Source organism: Esox lucius, chromosome 4, assembly GCF_011004845.1.
Source record: "Esox lucius isolate fEsoLuc1 chromosome 4, fEsoLuc1.pri, whole genome shotgun sequence".
NCBI lineage: Eukaryota > Metazoa > Chordata > Actinopteri > Esociformes > Esocidae > Esox > Esox lucius.
In genome coordinates, this window is record NC_047572.1 from 7,951,562 (window position 1) to 7,969,652 (window position 18,091).

The following is an 18,091-nucleotide window of genomic DNA, read 5'->3' on the forward strand; positions in this document are numbered from 1 at the left end:
AGGTTACCATACTAAACAGTACGTACCTCATCACCCATTAATTACGTAGGCTACCTGCAATACGCATGTAGTATGTTATTTGAGATTCATCAGACACTTCATAGGTGTCCGCTATGACTTTTGTGTCGGAAAGAAAGGCTGAACAGTATTGGTTGTAGCCAAACTGGCATAAAAATGGCTAACCAAACGAACAACTAGTGTTTTAATCGACAACAAAAAAAGCAAAAAAGAAACTCTGCAAGCAAAGGGGGCAGTCTAGTCAAAATGAAGGGTGGTTGATAGCGAGTTTTGTTTTTAAATATATTTTGTGTTCTCTAAATATTTCTTTGCACTCTATTACTAAATATTTGATTGCAAAAATGTTTTTTTACTTTGAAGCCTAGTTTTTGTTTTTAGAACAATTATTTTGGATAAAAAATACAAGGTTTTGCTCAACAAAAAGACACAAATGTACCTCCATATTACTTCATCATCTGACCTATCTGAATAAACAACTCAGAATTACCCCAACAGCTTTATCCTTTTGGGAGCAAAAAGATAAAGCCTAGGGGTTGGGGTTCCTAAGAGGCTGCTTATGTCAATTATGCCAAGAACCGTCCCTGAATGCAACCAAGTACAAATCAATGTGAAATGTCTCAATTATTTCTCAGGACGGACTATACAGGACCATGAACCATTAATATGGATGACAATCAGTTAAATACAGTACCTTATGAGGGGCCGTATAAGACATCATTCATTCTGATACTCTCACATACATACATTCTCCTTTCACATACATATATTTTCACTCTCACATACATACATTCTCCTTTCACATACATATATTTTCACTCTCACATACATACATTCTCCTTTCACATACATATATTTTCACTCTCACATACATACATTCTCCTTTCACATACATATATTTTCACTCTCACATACATACATTCTCCTTTCACATACATATATTTTCACTCTCACATACATACATTCTCCTTTCACATACATATATTTTCACTCTCACATATGTACATTCTCCTTTCACATACATATATTTTCACTCTAACATACATACAGTTTTTTCTCTCATAAGAATATATTCATACATTTTACTCTTATATTTCTATATTTTAACTCACACACAAATATATTTTTCTCTCATATTTCTAAATTTAACATACATATTCCTACATTTTTGATCTCATGCACATGCAGTCACAATTTTAAATAATATATGTATATAAGCAGAAAATGTATGCATGTGTAAAGAAAATATATGTATGTGAGAGAAGAATGTATGTGTGTGAGAGACAAAGTATAGTGGAAACGGAAGGAGTATAGTTGAAACGGATGGCAGAACATTTCTCGCGATGTGATTGGCTGTCAACCTCACCCTGTGATTGGCTGAGAAACTCGAGCAGAGTCTTGTTCAGGTCGCGATCAGCATGGACGGGGATGAGATGAACGCTTTGCAGCGAGCCATTGGAGTTTTAAGAACTATTTTAACATGCTCTGATACTATTTCTTCCATTGAGCACCAAAGGACATGCTCATCTGCACCTAACGTTGTTCACAGCACGGCAGAAAGTGAAATGAGACAACTTTTCAGATCAGGGGGCAACTCACCCCATATGGAAAAAAAATTTATTTTTGCAATTATAGAAAATAGATTACAAAATGTATTTTGAAGCCCGTATTAAAATGCTTTTTTCAGGTCCTGTGAAAGTAAAAAGATGAAATGTAATTACCGACGTATTGATTATATCACATTTAAGTTCGAAACACATTTTATAGATGTGCATTACCAAAATACATATAATCTTAGTCACAAATATAGACTAACGTACTAAGGTAAACTTGGTAATACCAATACTTGCTTCACTGCACTGACATATTGGAATATGCAATTCCTCCGATTTAAATATATCAATTACGTTACTCTAATGAAGAGAAGGAACAACAGCCATTGCGCGGACCGGGTTGAAGTTAGTTTTAGGTTGGATATTCAACATACAATCGGCTAACCGTCCTCCAGAGGACTCCTGCTGCTTCTGCCGCTGAAACTATAAGAAGTTGTCGCTAAAGATTAACGAATGTATTTCGAATATCCAACCTTAAACTAACTTCAATGGCTGTTGTTCCTTCTCTTCATTAGAGTAACGTAATTGATATATTTACATCTGAGGAAGCCAGGACATAAACTTAGCGTGACAAATAGCATGATTGAAGCCTTACAATATGTCAGTGCAGTGAAGGCACACAATTGCGGCAGGTTAAGGCTAGACAGGTGGGGAAAAAAGCGTGATCACTTACCAATATACAATCCAATCAGTTATACAAATCAGCACCACAAAAATAGAGCTTATTTATTCTTACCTTTTCCTTGGACGAGAGACCCAATTACCAAAGTGCTGCTGCGTTTGATATCGCAAAGACTGCCGTAATCCTACAGTTTGGTCTTGTGTAGCGTGAGCTGCTCGGCCTGTAGTACTGACTTAGTTCTGTCCCATACAGAAAATACATTTATTTTAAATATATTTTTGAATACATTTGGAAAATATACTTCTGAACACATTTGGAAAATATATTCCTGAATACATTTGGTAAATATATGTACAAAATGTTTGAAATTGGCCGCGTAAATGTATTTGTAAAAATGTATTTATTGCATTTTTAAAAAGCATGTCAAAATATATATCATAAGGTGCTGATTTGAACCAGCAATCTTTTGTTCCACAGTTAGGTAAGCTAACCTCTACTCCAACCAGGAGTAGTTTAGCAGGGAAGAAGCAAGTATTGTATGTTAGAGTGAAAATATATGTATGTGAAAGGAGAATGTACATATGTGAGGGTGAAAATGTATGTATGTGAAAGAAGAATGTATGTATGTGTGAGAGTGAAAATATATGCATGTGAAAGGAGAATGTATGTATGTGTGAGAGTGAAAATATATGTATGTTAAAGGAGAATGTATGTATGTGAGAGTGAAAATATATGTATGTGAAAGGAGAATGTATGTATGTCAGAGTGAAAATATATGTATGTGAAAGGAGAATGTATGTATGTGTGAGAGTGAAAATATATGTATGTGAAAGGAGAATGTATGTATGTGAGAGTGAAAATATATGTATGTGAAAGAAGAATGTATGTATATGAGAGTGAAAATATATGTGAAAGGAGAATGTATGTATGTGAGAGTGAAAATATATGTATGTGAAAGGAGAATGTATGTATGTCAGAGTGAAAATATATGTATGTGAAAGGAGAATGTATGTATGTCAGAGTGAAAATATATGTATGTGAAAGGAGAATGTATGTATGTGAGAGTATCAGAATGAATAATGTCTTATACGGCCCCTCATAGTACCTTCTGTATATTAGTTACACCTTGAACTGAAAACCCTCCTTGAGCCTTTGCACTTCCCAGCCTACGCATAGAAAGCTAATAAACGTATATTATCATTACTTTCTTGCATGGTCCTTTGTGAACATGTCAATGTTTATATGTTTGCACATACTTCTGGAAGAGTACAGTTGTTTGGTCAAAGAAAGGCAGAGGAGGAAATAAAGCTAACAGTCGAAGGCCACTCGTTTTTTCTTGAAAGAACTCAATGGTGGCAAGGATGCTGTATAGAAAGGTAAAGAGTTTTGAAAAAAACTGTTATAGTGGACTGAAAAAAAGTGGACTCTTAAAACATTTAAAGTGGACTGATTGTGCCTTCCAGAACTGAGTTTAGATACATATAGTACATGTATTCCAGTATTAGGTTCTTTGAGTATTTTTAAATAACATGGATCTGAACAACAACTTCAACAGTATTAAAGACAGTATTCAAAAGTCAATCTGCAACTTAAAAACACCAACACAACTAATCATGATTGATGATAATGGGTGGTCAACCAGCATTAGAATATACATTTCAGGCATTTAATGATTTATTAGATAGAGACAGTGGGGAAAGAATAGAAGAGTTGTTTTGCTGAAACATTATGTGGCGGGATTCAAACCCATGCTGCAGTGATAAATCTGCACAGGTGCTGGGACCATTCTAGGATACACTTTCCTGAGTCATACATAACGTGCCATGAGTTAAAAAGCATAAATTGCATAATGCAACATTTAAAAATGTGTCCAAGCATGTTATAAAGCACTAAACATTCCAAACCAACACCATTATATCAGAATCTCATTACGGAAGATCTCTCTGCACATAATCTTCAGAGGATAAGTGTTATATTTTTGTAAATGTTATAAACAGCATCATTCAAGTGTATTTATGTAAAACATCTATAGAAAAACAACAACATTTTGAGTCTTTTGTAAAATGCTTAGAGACGTTTTGTAATGCATTGTGTGGTAGGCTAAAAGCCTAGGTGGGGGTGATGTGCAACTGGAAACACTTGTTGGACTCCAGTGAAAAACCAGTGTCTTTCTTCTCTTCATTTTGCCAACATGCTAGTATGTCTTGACTTCATACAACATACAGTGTGTGCATTTCAGTCTACTAGCTAGATGACGCCATCCGACTTTCCTGCGTCAAACGTTAACAAGATTGAATTTAGTATTATATATTGGTTAAACAGTATTAGCTAGTCCAGGGTTGCTTAGGGTGGGGGTGTAGTGCTGCAAGTCTCTGAAGTTGGTGGGAGACGACAAGTCAGTGCAAACTGGTAGACAGACTGGCGTGAGTTTGAATGGGGAATACTGTATTTTGGGAGTAAAAAAATATTTTGGAGCAAAACATATTTGAAAGATTAACTTAAAAACATTAACTACAGATGTCTCTTGTTCATTTATACTCATATTAATTGGACCAATAATTTCAAGTGTCTGAATCTATATGGGAGAAGGGATGATCCAAATGCATGTCCACATGTTCCTCAATATGTGTAGGTGATTTATTTCATGCTGTCAGGCTAAAAGGTGTATGACATGACACTATTTAATTAACTGATGCCATGTTTCTTTTTGCATCCAGATAATATATATGTATAGATTATTGTATGTTTTCATGGAAATTAATGGAATTATTCAATCAGCTTTTAGCTAAGGTTAACAATGCCTGTTTAGCTCTCCCTTCACACCAATCACATCACATCAGAGTCGAAATATCCTTGACAGAAAGAAAAAACACACATTTGATGAAATTATATTAATATAGTAGCTAGTTAGTTAATTTAAGGTACATTGCATTTGTAGTGTTGTAATGTGAAGTGGCTCGTATTGCTAGTATGGAAGTAATGGACAAGTGTTAATTCACATTATCGAACAAAACACTGCTTGATTTGGAACTGAGCCTCAGTAATTTGATTCTCTAAACAGTGCCACAGTACTTTGATTCTCCAAAACCTAAAGAAAACAAATAGTTAGTATGGACACAGTTATACAGTCATATGTTCAGTCCCACCAAGGCTAATGTGGAATAGTTGTTGTGCCAGATTTTAACTTATGGACAATAGCCTGGGGATGGGGTTATCATGTTAAAAAGAATTGAACAGCATTATGCACATATTTAAAATGTTGAAGTACAATCAAACCGTGATGGGATGATGGGGTGAAGAGAATCTCACCACTGGAGTTGAATCCCAAGTGATCACTGCCTGTGATGTGATGCACAGTTTTCATATAAATCAATAAGTTCTAGGAATCAGCTCTTCCATTCCCCATTTCTGGTAATAAAAGAAAAGGCTTGAATGGAACTTTAATATGCCGTAACGGCTCCCAGACTGCATGTTTGATGGCTCTAAATTTCACATAACTGCTCAACTGACACTTGAATATCAGGTCCATCTTCATTTGGTCCATATTTGGATTTTAAAGTTCGGCTTACTTTCCGTGCCAAGGCCATTGTGACCCATGTTAACAGCTATTTACATTCCAGGCTCATACTTGCAGTGATCTTCTGGTAAGAATTATATTCCATTTAATCATTATTGCTCTCCTTTGTAGGGCTTTATGGGTAGAAGTGGTGCTGGGTATTTAAATGTCATAAAGATTGTGTGCAAGTAGCCAAATGTGCAAAATGCACTACACAAGCGGCAGTGCTACATATTAACAGTAATTCTCAGCCAATCCAGTCAGTGTGGGAATCCATGATCAACTCTGATTGGTTACTTGCGTCCACGACATCGCTTCACATTTGCATAAAGTTCAGGTTGCCCAAACACTCATCCTGCCCTCTCGCTCGCCAACGGCCCTCAAAGTAATCTGCTTTTTACAGTCTTCTTTCCAATTGAAAATAAATAGAAGGTGGAGCTTCACTACTCCATGCGTGCCGCTGTCTAATGTATAATGAGTTTAACTGGGCAAACACCATATTAAGTAGAGTGGGATCAAATGTCTAACCACTCTCTAAATGCTATTACTATGTTGTAGAGCTGTAACTAATGTTGCTAGAGTTACAATACTAGACCATAGCCAGTAGATCAGCTTCATGTGCTTTGTAATCACTATACAATAAATATATATTTTTTTCAAGGTTTTGGATATGTCTGTGTTAGATTCCTTTAACAATCAGCGGACTCTCAGATGTTGATTGGGAATATTAATCTTAATGGATTACATTGGCCGCTTGCCTGTATCCATTAATCAACACTTTCCCTGGTACGGTATGGGGCACTTTGATTTGCCACAGCGACAGATGAAGATGAACTCAGCAATATATTTCTCATCATAACACCACACTCCACATAAATATTAATAGCGTAGTCAGCTCGTGGGCATGAATCATTTTTGTAGACAGGGGATTTTAACAGCCGCCCATGCAAGCCTAAAGAACAGTACATAAACAAGGCGATGTGATAAACAACCAGTGGTTTAAGGGACAAACACGAAAAAGAAACAACTATCCGTAGCACATATTCAAAGTGGCATTTCTTCGACAGAGCTACCCATCTGCAACTTACGAGTACTCTTTGAAAAACGCAAATACTGTCTTTAATTGAACTCACAGTTTGTCAATAGAAGCGTATCAAGAGTGGCTCACTGTTGTCTCTCATCATGTTTATTCATTCTTTATGTCATCATGCCAGAGGCACCATCCCTAATGGGTTTTAGGATGGTTGCACTGGGAAAATAATGTGTGCTAGTTTAGATATGTAACTTTGATAAACATGATATTAAAATAATGTGATTTGAAGAACAGGCCTAAGCATTGTACTACAACATTTCTCTTTGACTTATAACCCACTTGCCAGTGTGTATGAAACCTACATAAAGGGCAGGCCTAAGATGTGAGCAACTGGTGATTCAGTGTCCCTATTTGAAACAAAGAGGTGACCCTTGCAGACATTTTGCTGCCACTTTTAGTTAATTTAGCACGTCTTGTTAATAAGGCTGAGCATGTTTCTGATTGGTCCTATGTCTCCAGGTCTACGATCAACATTACATGGCTGTGGTGGATGGCACAGAGACCGACAGCATCATGGAGATTGATCCCATTCGCCGCCTTGAGATGTTCAGGATGGGGAACGGTAGTGATGAGGTGCTCGAGGTCCACGACTTCAGACACGTAAGTGTTGACAGAGAAATTCAAACAGGTCGGGGCATCCGTTATACCCACTTAACAATACAGCCTTTTTCTTTATTATGGCTTTTGTGCCAAATAATTGTGGTTACGGTTCGAAGCCTATCAACTTTTAGATTGGGTAGTAGTGTTTATCTCCTGAAATCATATCATCTTCTTTGACAATAGCCTGTACTTCGATCTCTCAGTCTGTGCCTCTGTTTCTCTCGCTTTCTCCCTCGAGCGCTCTGAAAAGGCTGATATGTGTCATAAATAACACTGATTATCGAAGGTGCTCAATTTCCTGTCAGTCACAATCCCCTACCCACATTCATATCATATGCACACACAGAGACGTCAACACACAAACACACACACTCACAACCTTGTCTGAATATTATATTTAAAACTGAATATATAATAAGAGCTCAAATCTCTCTCACACTCATACTGTTGACACACACACACCTGTTGCTAGTTATTTCTCTATCCCATCCAGTCGGAATTATACACTTCTGTTAGTGAAGCGAATCCATCAAGGAGATTTGTTTGATTCTAGACACTGCCACAGGAGACTGACAAGGCAAGTGAGAGAGCTGAATAATTCCAGCCTCACTGTGATTACTAAAGAAAATAAGATACTGTAGGAAAAACACAAACCTTATTATACACTAAGTGTAAGCTTAGGGAGCTGAGTTTGGAATTGATTTTTATTAAGAAAGGATGTAATTACGCACTCTAAAGCCAACTTAAAAACAATCTCTGCCAAACCCAAGGGCTGTGTATGAGGACTTGGAATAGGCAGATAATGCTGCTTCAGGACGAGGGGCAAAATCCCCTTTCTATTCTTTCAGGATAATACTGGGAACATTCTGCAGGAAGAACCTAGAGAACAAAAAGTGGAGATAAGGACACCAGCAGAGAAACACAGTACTGGCATTCAACGATATTCCACAGTGTGTTATATTAGAAGTATTATGGTCACAAGAACTGATAAGAATTCTACTAAAGAAAAACAGGACTGGCATTTAAGCATATTCAACATATTCCATTATATTTGAATCCTTATGGTAATGCAATGTAACAACCTGCCACAACCAGGTATTTCCATGTAGCTGTAAAATAAAATTGTTTAAGTATTTTAGTTTTCATTCTCAATATTAATTTGATAATATTTAATTATTTTGAAAGTTATGCTGTTTTGGGTAATATTCTGTTTGGGACTATGTACATACACTTGATTGGAGTAGTAGACCTAACGTGTAGACCTAAACATATTAATCCTTTTTAAGGGCTCAACCTCAATTTCCCAGAACCTTGATCTTGACATTGTCTAATGTATGAGCAACATTCCTCCAGTCATATCAAGATAGTCCTTTATATACTAATAATAATTAAACAATGTATTCTTTCTCTGACACTCCAAAATCCAAAGCAGACATTGTTTTCATTCAGCGACATGAATCCGGGGTTACAGTAATCATAAGTAAATGTACTGACTTGGGATATAATCACCTTGTCCAGTACGAACTGTTAATTTAGATATTCGTTGCAAAGTGGTTTCCAACGCTGGTCCTAATGAACACAACCTAAAATAAAATCACACACAGAATTGCATTCAGTCAGAATTAATATTTAATGGCTTGGGTTAAAGCCCCTTGTTTCCATGGGTTTATGGGAGAGTTTGTGATTAATAACCCTGATAATTCCTTTAATAAAAGCTAGAATGAGTGCAATGAGCATCTATGTTTGTGTCCCTAACACGCCAACTCAAGTGGCACCCAGACGTCGCAAGATGTGGGAACTGATGGGAATACAGATCATGAGTGTCAATGATTGGCACAGGGGCCCCCAAAACCTTTCTATATAACATCGATGTCTTGCGCCCTCCAATCATATCATTGTTTATATGGAAAGCTCAAAGCCGTCCGTGAACGTGCAGCTAGTTTAATCAAGGGGCAAAAAGCGAGATGGTGTTTTTGACATTGTTTTGTAAACCTGCATCCTTTTCCCATTACTTATCCCTGTATTGATGTGTCTTGTCTTTATTTTCTGGTCGAACAACCCCAGTAATCATCTCATCGCAAGATAGGCCCTTTTTTTTCTCTTCGCAGTGACACGGTCAACATTGCAGAAAATTAAACAGTGGTTCATCACGAAGAAGGCTTAAGCATTTATTTTGTGTCTGCGACTATTGTCGACCCATTGTTTCCACCAGCAGATGAAATTGTACTTAAAGGAATTATGACAGGCGTCACTTTGTATCGTTTCGATGTGTGCGGTGTGCGAGGCGTCAATACTTTTTCTGAATTAACGTGGATCTAAAGAAGATATCAGTAAAGACATCAGAGCCACGACGCCATGTAGATGTAATTTCATTGTGATTGAATCAAGTACATTTTCATGCTACCACTTATCGTGATACAATGTTAAAGCGAGCGTGGCCAGTGAAGATTCAGCACTCTTGTTCTCATACATTCGTGACTACAGGCCCCTTACAGAAGGCACGTGTTACTATCTGATATGCTTTTCATGGGCTTTCAGGCTTATTCCAGCGGAACTACTTAGTTTAACAGAGAATGGCACACAGAAAGAGAATTAACAGATATGTCTGCATTGTTGAAATAGGCTTTCTACTGTCATTGTCAAATTGAAAAGGCCCTGGATTCCATCATCAATGGCTCCGGAGAGGTTGGGTCTTCACTTGGCTGCACAGATAAAGAGAGTGGAAAGCACCTATGACTGGTTAATTCAGCATGGACAAATAGCACCCTATTCCCTATATAGTTCACTATGTTTGACCAAAACCCTAAATGTCAAAGGTAGTGTACTATTTAGAAACTAGGGTGCTTTTTGGAACGTATCTGCTGGTTTGCCCTCCAACACCCCCTGTTGCTCACTGCTTAAAATAGCCCTTCTACGAAGTCCTCTTTAGCACAGAAGAACCCTTCGGTTTTTAATCAAAGTCTGTTCTCAAAGCACAGTTTGTGTGGAAGGAGTGAGCTGTCGTTGAATGTACTTTAATCTACTCGACAAGAAGGTAGGAAAAAAAGAAGATTAAGCAGATCAAAACGCACCTCTGCACCCTCATTAGGACTTAACTTCTCTTAGTTGTTAAGAGCTTAGATTCTTTTTCAAGAACCTGAAGAAACGATTTGAGAAACGTTATCGCCTCTGCGCTTAGCAGTTCCACATCACAGAAGAAATAATGAATGATACATATCAGAATTTTTTTTGATTATTCCTTTTCTTTTTTTTTCTTCAAAGGGAATCACAGGGATCCGGTTTGCCAAACATCAGATGTGCTACATCAAGAGCCAGACCAAGGAGCTTCCCAAAGTGACAGAGTTGGTGACCGCCAACACAGATACACTGGTACAATTTGACTGTTACCTGCCTGTGTGTGTTCACATTTTAGTAAGCTAATGGGGACCGAACATCCCCACATTGATAGTAAAACGTGGAAAAGTTTCCTTTGTGGGGACCTTACACCAGTACCCACAAGGAAAGGCTATTTCCAGCTATGGGGTAAAGTTAAGGTTAGTAGAAGCTACAATTAAGGGTTGTTAGTTAAGTATTATGGTCAGGTTTGTGGGGTCAAGCTCTGGGCTAGTTTCAGGTCAAAGATGGGAATGGGAATAACGTTTTGTTTTTCCCACAAGGATAGATCATATCGTTATATCTTCTCCGCCCCTTCTCCGCTGAAGTTTAAACTTAGGACTCCAGTGCACATGAAACTGTCTGAAAGCTGCCCACAAACCCATCAACCTCCTTTGTGGTTCACATCAAATGGTGTTTGCTGTCAATCTTGAACTAACATACATTTTTAATCGTACCTCTCCAAAGGCTTGACCCAAATAACCTAAAGGGGAATGTGCGAGAGGGGAAGAGAAGTATAAGCACATAAGTAACATAAAGGGTGCTTTTTTAGATGTTGCAACTGTCAATTTTTTTCCTCCAAACTCTGAGCAATTCATTTTACTTCTGCTGGCCTAGTAGCTGTATATGAAGTTTGGCGAGAATGATGGGCGAAATTCTATCAAAACATCCAATATGTCTGTGCCACAGTGCAATTCCCTCTACACATTTTTTTTTCATATCGGGGGGTTTTATTCCTCAAGCAATATTTTGTGCCTCTTAAGGCCTAAAAACCTTCACTCTCATTTACATTTTACACATGGCTCCAACAGAGCTAGGAATTATCGAAACGCTGTTCTGTGTTCCATTGTTTAAAAAAAGATATACATTTTTTTTTTTTATTATGCCAGGTCCCAGATATCCCTTTCCGACTTAAGCTATTTGGACAAACAACCCGACTCCACAACCTTCTCCCTCATCTTAGAAATGTCTTATCCATGTTAACAGATACTAATTGCACAGCTTGCACCATACTGTATGTCCCTACCATTTTCGGGTTGTAAAACCTAATTAGACTTCTTTGTTGAGTCTTATTTCACAGCTGTGGAATCAGTCTGATAGGAGTCTTTGCTTTGGCTACAGCCAGGAAGAGGCAGTAAGGAGAAGATAGGGGAAAACACTTCCCCATATATTCCCAGTCCCGGATTAAGGACCAAGAAATCAAACTCAATGGAGATTCATGAGAATTTATTTTTTGTCCTGGACTAGGCTTAATCTGTGTCGGGGAATTAGCAAATTTTCACATTTTCAAATGTTTTCCCTGTCAATCAGAAGCAAGGATATTAACTAAAACCAATTAAATGAATACACTGTACCAGAAATGTAATTGGCACTATGCTCATGAACACAAATTATTAACACCATAACAGAATAATTAAGTTGTTGCTTGCTCCTTGTGGTTTCAAGCTGGGGGTTTGTAAAAGCACTTTGTGATAACTGCTGATGTAAAAAGACCTTTATAAATACATTTGATTGATTGATTGAAGTGTTAATTAAGTCTACCTCTAAACCAAATAACTACAACATTTACTAAATATTCTACAGTATGAAATATCCAAGGTGGGCCCACACACAGTCCCACACAGATGCTCTCAATCCCCTCATTGCAAGTTTGTGTAGTCGCTAGGGAGTGGTGTGGCCAGAAAACAGCCCCTTTGTCCATGTCTGATTGTTGCTCAACTCCCAAAACAGGCAGCCAAAATACAGCAGAGGAACTCTAGGCTTTTCCAGTCACCTGAGCGCTGTCTACTGTTGAATCCTTCTCTTCCCCCGGTCAAATAAACTCTTTTAGCGTCACTTCAGTTGATCACTAACAGTATCTAAATCATGTAATTAGCTAACTTCACTATGCATTGGTAACAAAGAGAAAAGCTTCTTCCTAATCAAAGAAAGCAAACTTCATCAATCAGATAATATCGTATTGCTAACTTAAGATCAGAGTTGGGGAGTAACGGATTACAAAAAATCTGTAACTGTAATCCGTTACGTTACCAACAAAAATATTGTAATCGGATTAGTTTTTGGGAAAAAATTATGATTACATTTGGATTACTTCAATTTAAAAAAATTAGGTGCAGGAAATAATTACGACATGTTGCATGCTTGATTTTGTTTTTAAATGTTTTAAATGTTGGAATGAAAATAACAATTGCGTGCATCTGTTGTTGTGTGATCATCATGACAGCAAGGGTGGGCGCGCATAACCAGATTAATGACAGATGAAGCGCTAGTATAGTTTGATTGGTTGGGTGGCTGGTAAAAAGAGCACAATATATCTACGATAATATTAGCTGACCCATATAAAATGTGATTTAGTTATCTACTATCCATGCGTATTTCTGAGAACAATGATAGGCGACAAGTTTTTTTTAATGTTTCAAGATTTATTTGTCAAATGCACCGAACAACAAAGCCAGGAAGAGTTGCACTGAAAAACTCAGACAGGAATTGCTTAGATGTTTAGGCAAATATTTGTTAGATAGCTGTAACATGACGCTGCCTTCAACATAAAACATTATATGGAATTCATCATGGTATTTGAGGAGAAAAAGGTGTGTTGGGAAGCACTCTGCCAAATGATGATTGCATTTGATGAAGCCAACTCAACTCCATCCATACAGGCCATGTGATTCTGTCTGCTTTGCATCTCAGACAATTGCCTTCATTGGTTAGCATTGGCTGCTGACAACTTTGACTTTAAGCTAAGAGTGCAGGTGTATAGTCACAGTTTATTTCTTTCATTTACGTTTAGAAAATCCATTGCTGGTAGCACTACCCAGCAAGCAACACACCAGTGGCCCACCACCAGCTTTCTGCCGCAGCGGCCGCCAAGTGTTTCTGCAAAGGGTCCAGCCAGTACACTTTTTTTTATAGTGTGCGTCGCAGTCAGGCCACCGGTGAGCCGGCTCACCAGCGGCCCGACGGCGGCTAGCTGCTTTTATGCACTAAACCCAGCGGGATGCCTCACACCCCAATATTAGGTTTTATTTATAATAATCCTTTATAATAATTTTGGTCATATCACAAATGACAATGAACTGAATAAAATCTAAACAATTTATTTCAAATAGTGCAAGATGCATACAAAAAAACATGAATTATATAGCAAGCATACAAAATAAATGTGCAAATGAAATGAAATAATTTTTTTTAATCTAATAGTGCAAGAAAATGTGTCCAGCAACAGATATAGTAAAATTACAGTATTTGAATGTGAAAAAGTACTAAATAAACATAATACAATACAAAATAAACAAGGGCTAGAATGCCAGTAATATACATAAGTATGACCTAGCAGCAATCAATAGTTATTGAATCATAGATACATCAGTGCAATAAGCATATGAATGGTGGCATAACAATAAAACTACAGTCAGAATTAAGAACATTCACACAGAGCTATAAATACACTCACCTAAAGGATTATTAGGAACACCATACTAATACTGTGTTTGACCCCCCTTCGCCTTCAGAACTGCCTTAATTCTACGTGGCATTGATTCAACAAGGTGCTGAAAGCATTCTTTAGAAATGTTGGCCCATATTGATAGGATAGCATCTTGCAGTTGATGGAGATTTGTGGGATGCACATCCAGGGCACGAAGCTCCCGTTCCACCACATCCCAAAGATGCTCTATTGGGTTGAGATCTGGTGACTGTGGGGGCCATTTCAGTACAGTGAACTCATTGTCATGTTCAAGAAACCAATTTGAAATTATTCCAGCTTTGTGACATGGTGCATTATCCTGCTGGAAGTAGCCATCAGAGGATGGGTACATGGTGGTCATAAAGGGATGGACATGGTCAGAAACAATGCTCAGGTAGGCCGTGGCATTTAAACGATGCCCAATTGGCACTAAGGGGCCTAAAGTGTGCCAAGAAAATACCTTTACACCACCACCACCAGCCTGCACAGTGGTAACAAGGCATGATGGATCCATGTTCTCATTCTGTTTACGCCAAATTCTGACTCTACCATCTGAATGTCTCAACCGAAATCGAGACTCATCAGAACAGGCAACATTCTTCCAGTCTTTAACTGTCCAATTTTGGTGAGCTCGTGCAAATTGTAGCCTTTTTTTCCCTATTTGTAGTGGAGATGAGTGGTACCCGGTGGGTTCTTCTGCTGTTGTAGCCCATCCGCCTCAAGGTTGTGCGTGTTGTGGCTTCACAAATGCTTTGCTGCATACCTCGGTTGTAACAAGTGGTTATTTCAGTCAAAGTTGCTCTTCTATCAGCTTGAATCAGTCGGCCCATTCACCTCTGACCTCTAGCAACAACAAGGCATCTTGCCCACAGGACTGCTGCATACTGGATGTTTTTCCCTTTTCACACCATTCTTTGTAAACCCTAGAAGTGGTTGTGCGTGATAATCCCAGTAACTGAGCAGATTGTGAAATACTCAGACCGGCTCGTCTGGCACCAACAACCATGCCACGCTAAAAATTGCTTAAATCACCTTTCTTTCCCATTTTGACATTCAGTTTGGAGTTCAAGAGATTGTCTTGACCAGGACCACACCCCTAAATGCATTGAAGCAACTGCCATGTGATTGGTTGATTAGATAATTGCATTAATGAGAAATTGAACAGGGGTTCCTAATAATCCTTTAGGTGAGTGTATATTAAGAGGATAATGGGATCATATATATAGCACTGTACATAGCAGTAATTAAATTGAGTACTGTAGCTTAGCAGCAATATTGGTTATGCTGGAGATGTCATTCATATTCACGGCAGGTCCCTTGTACCGCCGCAACGTCTTCTCCCACCTGCACGGTCAGCTGCCCCTTTCTGATACTTGGGGACCTGGTTCTGGACAGCCTTGTCAGTGGCATCCCGGTTGGAAGGATTCTTCCTTATGGCTCTTGTAATACCGTAATCAGATATTGTACTTAAATGGTCTGACAAGATTTTGAGAATTGCATGACATTGAAGACAAATGAAATGTTTCATGAAGAAAATATGCTAGCGCAACTATAGTCTTGTTTTTACCTGATTGTAGAGCCAGCTGTGCCATCAGCTTGACACTCTCTTCAGTCAGATGTTTCTCAGAAGCTAAAAAGCACAATGAATTGTCAATAGCGTAATAGTGAAATAAATAAAACTGCCATATACATGTAATTTCAGAAAAGGTGTACAGTATTTTAGTAAAGGGCACATGTTCAGACAAATGCAGTTTCATGAAGACAAGATGCTAGTGTAACTATAGTCTTGTTTTTACCTGATTGTAGAGCCAGCTGTGCCCTCAGTTCGACCTTCTCTCCAGTCAGACTCTTGATCTTCACCAAATGTTCTGAAAGTAAAGACAGACAGTTAGTTATTCAGTCCTAAATATCTGGTTATTTTACAATCAGGACTCAAATCGCAGTGTCCGCCAAAATGTCCATTCTTATGTGCAGAGCTAAAACGTTCCCCTATCTCTGCCTTCTTGCCCTTAAAAATAAATTGAAATTTACAAATAAAATTGAAAGCAACATGCTTTAATAAGTTAAGCATCTGGGTTAAGTGAATGAACCAACATTTACCAATGTAGCAATCCTCTACATGGTGGCGTGGAGTACCTCTCTGGTGCCTTGGAGTACTGTGCTTGCTCCATCCTAAAAATAAACATAAAAGTTGGTTAACAGGTAAATATGGTGAAACCAAGTAAACATTGCAGCAATTACGAGATGAACATGTCATTTTTCACTCCTCTGGCGATACACACGTCTGGTCTCTCACGTGTCTAGGAAAAGTTTAGGTTTTGTAAGCATTTACCCTGCAAAACATATTTTCATTCCAAGTTTCAAATTGTCATTACATTTTCAAATTCACCTGCATGCTTGATGAGCTTATAAGGGACAGACTCCCAGGTGTCTTCAGGTGGTAAACAAGTTCGGGCAAACTTGTCGTGGTTGAAGGACTTCCTACTAGTGATGCTGTGTGGTGGCCAGTAGCAAAGTCCCCTCTTTGAGCCACAGGCGTGGAACTACTGCCACACATTCATCCTCCTCTGGGAACAAAACTACAGAAAAACATCACCACCTGAAAGCAATGGTTAGAAAACAGGTTTAAAAAACCGGCACCATAAGACACACACAGGCTAGCTAAGAACAATGTGGATACACAAAGACACCTCAGTAACGGTGCAGGTTAGGCTAGTCTAGCTAAATTTACTGCCAAGAGTAATGTTATCCACATCATGTGGATAAAGCCGCCTGAGATGCAAGTTAGCTTATGCAAATTGAGATCAGGAGAAAAGCGGCAAAAGCTGGTGGCCTGCTGGCTGTACGACATTATAGCCTCCTGCGGCCCACCAGCAGCAAAACGCTCACTAGGTAAAAATCACAGGTTATGTTCGCGCTAGTAAAACATATTTCTGTGCGGGTGTTGACAATTACAGATGCATTTTCTATCGCCTCTTAATATGAAAGTAATCTAAAAGTAATTCAAAGTAATCAGAGTTTGACTTAACTGATTACAAATCAGAAAGTGACGTTACTGATTACAAATGTGGACAGGTAACGTAACAGTAACAGATTATATTAAAAAAGTAACCTACCCAAACCTGCTTAAGATACACAATGTGATGTGTCTTGGGGTGCTTTGGTGGTGGTAAAGTGGGAGATTTATACAGGGTAAAGGGGATCTCAAAGAAGGAAAGCTATCACTCCATTTTGGAGAGCTATGCCATGCCATAGCCTGTGGACAGCACTTCACTGGTGCCAATTTCCTCCTACAAAAGGACATTGACCCAAAGCACAGCTCCAAACTATGCAATAACTATTTAGGGAAGAAGCAATCAAACAAGCACATATGTATATATATATGGATATAAAATGTCTACAAACCCTGTTAAAATGCCAGGTATTTGTGATGCAAAAGAATGAGATAAAGATAATTCCACTCTTAATGTGATTTATAATGTGAACAATTCAATTGAAAAACAAACTGAAATCTTCGAAGGAGAAAAATGAAACATAAAAACCTTACAATAACATGGTTGCATAAGTGTGCACACCCTCTCATAACTGGGGATGTGGCTGTATTCAGAATTAACCAATCACATTCAAACTCATGTTAAATAGAAGACACCTGCCATCATTTAAAGTGACTCTGATTAATCACAAATACATTTCAGTTGTTCTAGTAGGATTTTCCTGACATTTTCTTAGTTGCATCTAAGAGCAAAAGCCATGG

General features: G+C 38.2%; 1 protein-coding gene across 1 annotated transcript in view; it reads left to right on the forward strand.

Annotated features, from left to right (window-relative positions):
* Window positions 1–18,091, forward strand: part of tnmd (tenomodulin) — a 93,915-nt gene that overhangs the window by 43,255 nt on the left and 32,569 nt on the right. The window contains exons 3-4 of the mRNA XM_010896024.4: window positions 7,359–7,499; window positions 10,761–10,868. Coding sequence (XP_010894326.1) covers window positions 7,359–7,499; window positions 10,761–10,868 — 249 coding nt within the window. The remainder of the gene's footprint in view (window positions 1–7,358; window positions 7,500–10,760; window positions 10,869–18,091) is intronic.